Below are 8,369 nucleotides of genomic sequence, written 5' to 3' on the forward strand. Positions count from 1 at the left end.
TCTCTCCACTTTTCCACAAAAATAATGCCACAATTTATTAAGATTTGGTTTTTCAAATCAAACAATATTTATATCTATAGATGCGATCTCAAGTAAAGAGAGGGGAATAAGGGGAATTCAATGTTTCCAATATATTCATGGCATCTTCCTTTATTATTAAATAATAATCTATTGTTAAATAATTAATTAGTTATGAAAATTATTAAAAGTCTCCAGAGAATATGGTACAAAAATTATGAAATAATTATTTCAGAAATAATCCATTATTTAAAAAATATTAAATAATTTAATAATCTACCAAAATTAATAAACAATCTATTATTTAATAATTTTTTGTTATTAATAAATGTTCAAAATTTCAACATTGTGTAATTTACATTAATAATTGTAATTTAATAAAATTTCACTAAATTTTTACAATAGTTATTTATTGATAAAAGATATTACTAATTTGCATAATTTACTAATTTATATAAATCAATAATTATAGTTACCAATTATCAAATAATTTAGGGAAACTCTTTAGCTATTATCCATAATTATTTTTAAATAAGTAATTAAAAATAAGAAATTAATCTATGAAAAAAATATTCCCCAAGACTATTTAAATAATAATCCATTATTATTATTTAACTAAATAATTATTAAAAAATTTAGGAAATTAATCTATAAAAAATTGTTTCATAATTATTTAAATAACAGACAATTATTATTATTTTAATAAATAATTATTAAATAATTTAGGAAAATTATTAAATCTATCCACACCAATCTAGACCACTTGGTTGAATTCGTCATACCTGGTTTTACACTAATTAACAACAAATGGTTTATTTTTAATTAAAATTAATGTAATTTACCATAATTGCATTAATTTACTATAATTACATTTACTTTGATTAGTTGTAAATAATTTATATTAATTTATTGTTATTGTAAATAATTAATTTACTATACACTACTGTTAGTCAATCAATTTCAATAGTTTTTTGGAAATTATCATAAAATATTGTAAGTTATTATAATTTAATACCGTTAGTTAATTAGTTGTAAAAAATTATTAGAATTGTATGAATGGGGACAGGGTAGTGACGGAGTGGAGATAGGGAAAATATTTTTGTCCCAAATTAGGGATGGGGTTTACATATAATTTCCTGAATTCGATGGTAAATTAGTAAAATATTCATAGATTTAATATTGATTTTTAAAGTATCTCTAAGTTCCCCATATTCTTATAATCTTAGGATCTCATATTTTCATTTATAAAATACCCTCAAATTGTCATAATCCAATTTCTAAAATACTCCTAAATTCTCATAATCCTATTTATAAAATATCCATAAAATAGATTTTTAGGTGATTGCTTAGGGTGGGAAAAAATTAAAAATTCCCCATCTCTGATGGAGAATGGGTGCCTCACCCCGAACCCGCCCCGCCACTGGGGTCGGGGCGGTGATGAAATAGAGTATCTTGACTTACGAGGGCAAAGGCCAATGAGGGATGCCCCATCCTCATCCTGTGAGGCTGTGAATCTCACGGGGCTCCACTAGTATCTTATTAATTCAATACAAACCGATGCAGATTATGTATCACACTTGTATTGTGATATATATTAAAAATCGAATTTCTCGCCAACAATTTGAATCCTATTTGATGTGCAGTGTTGCCTCTCTCTTTTTAGCGTAAACAGACTGGGTTCATTCAATAATGCTCAGAATACAATAAAAAAAAACACTTAGGACGAAGGACAAACAAACAACCAGGAAATTAAAAAAGAAAATCCACCTTCAAACTCTAATTAAAACACACTACTCTATCAAGTCCAGTGGCTCTCTCTCTCTCTCTCTGATCAAAGCTTAGATAGGATAGTTAATGGAGATAGACTCCTCAGAAATAAGAAAATACAAAGAGGAGCATCAGATTTGGAAGTCTATATGTATTGTTAATGCACATTAGCCTATTAATTAGTCTCACACAACGAGCCAACAAGTGCAAATTGCAAAATCTCTCGTTGACTGGTTGTTCCATCATTGAGATCGGCAACAATTAGGAAGATCATTTACTACAAAAATGATTGTGATTGATTACCCTAGTTATCTTTTCTATTATTTTTCCATATCGGAGGTCCATTAAGTTTTGCACAAAAATAACAAAATGCAAACACCAAATAGGCCGTTCCTTATTTACAAGGAAATATGTGAGAACGGGAAGTTTGTATTAAATTTCATAACTCGTAAGATGCCTCATTTCCTGCATAGTTGAAATGTTTCCATCTCTACATGCGGCTCATCTCAATTCGTCCCACTTGTTATTCATGAGTTTAAGCGGGGTTTTCACCATCGAAAACCCACTCGCAGAAGACAACCTAGGTTCTGCAAGTGCAAACGCATAATGCACATCCATCGCCTTAAAACAGGTTGGCTTACCTAATGCAACCAAGGTTATTCATACCACCATAATAATCAGTAGAACATGATTACATGAATGAAACTACCTCTTCAAATTTAGCACCAACATTATGTCACTTAACAGAACAAACATTGAAAGCCGAATCCAAATTCTTTAGTTCAATAACTAAAGCAGAACCTATAAATATAATCATTTAGATGTCCCAAAAGCCCAAATACCACTGGGTTCTAAGATTCTTTTACGTTCGTGAAGATTTTTTTTTGCTACAACAATCTGAACCACATCTGTAACAAAGACAAGCTGCAAATTCAACGCCCCATCCACATAGCAAACCCAGTTTGTCCACCATTTGCCTTTGGTCAAGATTAATTCATCACTGTTGCCCCTCGCCTGATTCCCGTTTAGGGGCTTCTTTGATCTCATCCCCACCCTCCTCCTGCAAGCAATCCAAACAGCACAAAATAAGCAAATCGAGACACAGGAATTGCATTAGGATTCTACCTTGTGCCTCTCATATTTGAGCTATACGGAGAGAGGATTATGTCAAAAGATCATAAATCTGATTAAGGACCTAAGGACCTTTTCCTAAACCTGCAGCTAGGTCAGTTCCACTCCAATTATCTCAAAGTGGTGTAAGTTACAGCACAAAAGAAAGGCTTGTTTGGCCATGGCTTGCCGGTTGCCAGCAAACCAACCCCCTGCCCCAAGGCCCCTACTCCAACAAAAGAAATCTGGAAGGAAATGCTAAAAAGTAAAAAAAAAAATCTACAAGTGTGCAGGGCAAGGTTCAAAATATCGAAACACCCTGATAAGGGGGATGGGTGTATTGGTACTTTGAACCTAACACTAACCTTTTTTTTTAGTTTTTTTTTTTCAAAATTCGGGAGAGGGGTGGGAATATTAATGTTTAACATTCAAAATATATGTTTCATAAAAAATCCTTAAAAGCAATGTATTGGCCGATACTTGCAAAATTTTGATCCTTGTGCAGTGTGTGTGTGTGTGTGTGTGTGTGTGTGGAGAGAGAGAGAGAGAGAGACCGTAATATCAGAGGTCCACAGTGTCAGGTTGTCTCGGAGGAGTTGCATGATCAATGTGCTATCCTTGTACGATTCCTCACCCAAAGTGTCAAGCTCAGAAATGGCCTCATCAAAAGCCTGCCAGGCAGAAATAACACTTGTAAGAACAAAATAGATATGCAAGAATCTACCCTTTAAACCAATAGGATATGTTCATCGTTTTGGGTTGAAACATTAATATGATCATAAGCACAATATTGGTAACTAGAGTGAAAGTAGTGGCACAGAAGTAACAAGTGATGGAAGCCTAATAAAATCCCAATATCCAACTAGTTGCTTCACAATCTCGTGGGTTCAAGTTGTACCATAAAATATGTACAAAATAACAGATTAAATGATTGAAGGAATATCTAACAATGGACACCGAAAAGAAAATAAAGCAACCATTCTCCAATTGCATGTACATATTAAAACTGAGGACAAAGCAGAGCATTATCTTTAAATTAATATGGATTTGAAGGATTTTACTTGTCTAGGTCCACATGAAGGCACATCTAAATTGAGAACAGGATGGAATAGACTCCAACCTTTAGATCTTGAAGCATATACAATCGAGTATAGAAAAGAAACACATTGTCCAGGCATTGCCTTTGTGCATCATCCCTGTGCTCTTTTTTCATGGCATACACCTTATCTAAAGTTTATCTATTGTTTTATCAATTATTTCACAGAAGGAGCAATACTTCTATAAAGAGTGGCAAACTGCTCCCAGAATGTAGAGTTTGCTTCTCAGTAAATTATATCAATCAGCAGACCATGCAAGGGACTCTTTAATACATGATTCAAAAATAAGTTTTTTTTTTTTTCTGTAAAACTAGGATACTACTGGAGCTGATAGGATTTGGAACAAGGTTGGCTGAGGGTCTCTCAGGTCTGAATCCCTGCCACATCTGTAAAGCTTACTGTAACTGGCAAGTCAGAGTTAAACAAGATAACTCAGCCATGTTACGGCACTTCCCTGACAAACTAAGCTCCAGTATGTTGTGCACTTAGTACAAGAATTTGTTGTACTACTATCAAAACCACATCAATTCCCAAAACTGTAGAGTCTCCAGGCATCTTTTTGTTAAATTGATCTCAAAAGCATATCATGCATGGAGCTCAATCAAAAGTTTTCAACTCCCAATTCATCTCCTTCAGTGGTTTCAAAGTTTCCAATTCATCCCATTCAGTGGTTTCAAAGTTCCAAACCCCATTGCTCTAAGAGAAAGAAAAAGAACGAACCTCTGAAGGAGAGCAAAGAGCTGAGTTCTGCTTGAATCACCCTTTCTACAGCAGAACTACAGGTGGACACTCCTCATGTACAAGATGGCCCCATTTCAAACCAATGAAACCATCAAGATTCAATTGTATAGACCCTGAAAGGAAGCTGGGGAACACTGAGAGTGGTCAGTCTCAAAAGAGACAGGGCTGATCTCAGCAATAAAATTATCTCCCACAGTACTACCTGCTAAACAACCTTTGAATAAGTTCACAACAATCACTCAAGGAGCCACCTAATATGATCAATCCAATGATCTAGGCAGAATGAGCCTGTCATCTGTAAAGTACAACCATTAGCAATTATTATTTCATTAATAATTGCTATAAGGGCTTCTTGGCAAGGGAAGGTCATTCGATCCTTTTCATTTTCTTGTTTCTTTCTGATTAGAGAGAAAGCAATATTATACTAATGAGTATAAGATGGGCCAAATGAAAGCCCTCCAAAAGTATAATTATGCACAAGCTATACATCAGACGCCACTGGATCAACAATTATACCACACCAATCATTAGAAAAAATAAAAACTTCAAGAAAATAGGCAATCAAAAGAATACTTTATTCTTATAAGTGATGACCAAAAAGATACTAGCCCCTAAATTTTCTCAAAAACCTTGAAGACCTAACTGAATACACCATAAAGAATAAGCTAATATGCTGTTAAAATGTTGCCAAATACTCCAACAGCAAATGCTGCAAGGTTCCACAAAGTTTATCCCCCTCCTATAGTTTTTTTTATTGGTATCCCCTCCTATTGAGTTTAACCAAACAAGTCTGAGAAATTAAGCCAAGTTGCTTAGAATGATCCACTGGATTCTGAAAAGATTAAAAAAATTCCACCAAATTTGCAGGAAGCACTAATAGTTTATCATGAGGTGGGAGGCATGACCTGTTATTTGGAATGGAAGCACAAGTATAGAATGCCTCTCTGAGTCTATGTCTACCCATAAGATGATCAATGGTGAGGCTTTTATTGACTACATTCATCACATAAAGAATAAGACCTTGGATAGGATATGTAGTCACCATACCCAATTCAAATATATCAACTTCCCAACCACTCAAAGAAAATATCAAGACTTCATGAAACAGACATGTTTTATTGATCTTCACTACAGCCATTAGCATCCACATCCCAAATTCTTCTATCATCTTTCCCCACAGAGGTCTTATTTTTCTTGGACAATTAATCAACCAGCAAGTCCACTTACAGCAGTCATTCACATGGTGTCAAAGAAAATGATTCAACATCACCTCTTTAACCACCAAGTCGGAGCATTTGATACCAATGCTCTCCGTGCTGTATAAGGGTATAACCGTATAAGACTGAAAGTTAGAGGCTTATCCCCATACCAAGTGTCTTCCTAAAAGGGCTTCAAGTTAAACTAAGATGCTTAATAAGGAGAAAGATGCACAATGAGAGAGCATAGAAGTCATGCTGTATTAATTATTAGACAATGTTAAACGACCAAGAACTAGGAAGCAAGTAATGGCACAGAGAACCTAAAAATGGCTCAAAGGTCCTCATATGCTGTAAAACAAGAAAATCAAATGAATTTCTTCTCAACCATGTGTGAGAAAATAAAAACAGGAAAAGAACACTTTGAATGTATTAAGTTTAAGGGTAAAAGGAAAGGCATCTAAAACAACAAACCTGCTTTGCAAGACTGCAAGCACGATCTGGTGAGTTCAGGATTTCATAATAGAACACCGAAAAGTTGAGTGCAAGCCCAAGCCTTATTGGGTGAGTGGGAGCCAATTCGGCGAGAGCAATGTCCTACATGAAAAGAAATTAGAGAAGAATTTAAGAACTAGGAAAATAGACAGACAAACAAATGTAAAAGGTAGGGGTGACACCCACCTGAGCAGACTTGTAAGCCAACAATGTGCTCTCAGCAGCTTCCTTCCTCTCAGCGCCAGTCTTAAATTCAGCCAAGTACCTGTGGTAATCACCTTTCATCTTAAGGTAGAACACCTTCGATTCTGCTGCTGATGATGAAGGGATGAGGTGTGACTCAAGAAGATGTAGGATGCCATCGCAGATCTTGCTGAGCTCAGATTCAATCTTCCCCCTGTATTCTTTGATAGCTGCCACATGATCCTCATTTCCCCTACTCTCTTCCTTCTGCTCAATGGAGGAGATAATCCGCCAAGAAGCCCTCCTGGCTCCAATGACATTCTTGTAAGCCACAGAGAGAAGGTTCCGTTCCTCAACAGTCAACTCCTCAACATCCACTGTCTTGGCAACATTCTCCATGAACTCCACCATTTCCTCATATCGTTCTGCCTGCTCGGCCAATTTGGCCATGTAGACATTTTCCTCCCGAGATGATTCTGCTGGAGACATCTCTGTTATGTTAAATTAATTCCTGGTTCTGCAAATCAAATACCAATAGCCCCAATATCAAAACAAGATCAGACATTATCACACAGATTAAAAAATGCCCGGAGTTTCCAAAACAGCATTTATCACTCCTCGAGATAACTAGAAAGTTATTCCTTCATTCCAATATTAGCTAAGATCCATAAAAAATGTGAGTTAAGCGTACGACAAAATAATCACAAGTTTTCTCTTTTGAGATGAATCAATGTGATTTAAGGATAATCTCATGGGATTGTAGCAGAAAGCGAGAATGTCTTACATTACATGCACTATAAAATTCAGATTCAGGACTACGAAACAAGAAAGTAAAATAATCAAAGCAAGGCCATAGCATTTGACATCAGCAACTGTATTAGTCTCATCAGATCTCAAAAGGCACTTAATAGAAACCCTAGGATCATCGCCGACACGGGAATAGAAATCAAAGAAAAACGACTGATAAGATTCATTCATCCATTCATTCACTCGAAAGCAGATAAAGAGAGAAAAATATGGAGAAAAATCAATAGAAAAACTGAAGCAAAAATGAGAGATCTAACCCTAATTAGATCAGAAATTGACGAACAAAAGGAGATTAACAGGCTTGAGAGAGCGCGAGCTACCTGAAACCTCTTGAGAATTTGAAGAAGAAAAGAAATAAAATGAACAGGCTTTCTATTCCCCGATCTTTCTCCTCTCTCTCTCCTCTGTAAAAGAAGACAAACAGAAGAAAAACAACGCAAAGGGGAGGGGCGATGAGGTGCCACGCCCTTAAAATGCTCGCCCGTATCCAGTCAATGGCCCAGTTACAGTCACACACGTGGTCGACTACAGTAGTTTCGGTCGAATCTTCGACCCGAAAACTGCCACGTCCGCACGGCGTCGACGACCATCATACTTAGCTGTCGATCTCCGGTGGGGGCTATTAATTTTCAATGCAATGACTATTATATCCTGGAGTTTGTCTTTTATTAACGAGTAAAAAATAAGGATCGCCACCTGCACGCTGCACGGCACGGGTCTCCGCCTTCCGCTAATTTAGGTTACTTTGGCAATTGAAGCCTATTTAATTGCCTACCAAAAGGGTAGCAACCCTGTACTTAGCCCCCGCCCCGCCCCCCCCCCCCCCCCCCCCAACCAAAAAAAACTTTGTTTTGCCATGGAGACCCTGTTGTCAGAATTCCGTCAGTTAACTGCACAAACATTTTTTAAATCCCAAAATACCTCTATGTTATTTTGTGGGACTATTTTGCCCTTT

General features: G+C 36.1%; 1 protein-coding gene across 2 annotated transcripts; it reads right to left on the reverse strand.

Moving 5' to 3' along the window:
- Positions 1-2,476: 2,476 nt before the first annotated feature.
- On the reverse strand, positions 2,477-8,151 carry LOC148863577 (14-3-3-like protein). Of its 2 annotated transcripts, none has more exons than XM_088974241.1 (5): positions 7,735-8,151; positions 6,611-7,124; positions 6,404-6,526; positions 3,450-3,566; positions 2,477-2,845 (listed from the first exon to the last, which is right to left on the reverse strand). In XM_088974241.1, exons 2-5 carry the CDS (start codon positions 7,094-7,096, stop codon positions 2,783-2,785), a joined length of 789 nt encoding a protein of 262 aa, XP_088830367.1. In that variant the 5' UTR covers positions 7,097-7,124; positions 7,735-8,151; the 3' UTR covers positions 2,477-2,782. The 2 variants fall into 2 exon arrangements, with proteins under 2 accessions (XP_088830367.1, XP_088830368.1); XM_088974242.1 differs by having other exon boundaries at positions 7,672-7,859.
- Between the last annotated feature and the right edge of the window lie 218 nt (positions 8,152-8,369).

This window comes from Nelumbo lutea, chromosome 3, assembly GCF_056320005.1.
Source record: "Nelumbo lutea isolate HS-2025 chromosome 3, American lotus-T2T, whole genome shotgun sequence".
In the NCBI taxonomy this organism is placed as follows: domain Eukaryota; kingdom Viridiplantae; phylum Streptophyta; class Magnoliopsida; order Proteales; family Nelumbonaceae; genus Nelumbo; species Nelumbo lutea.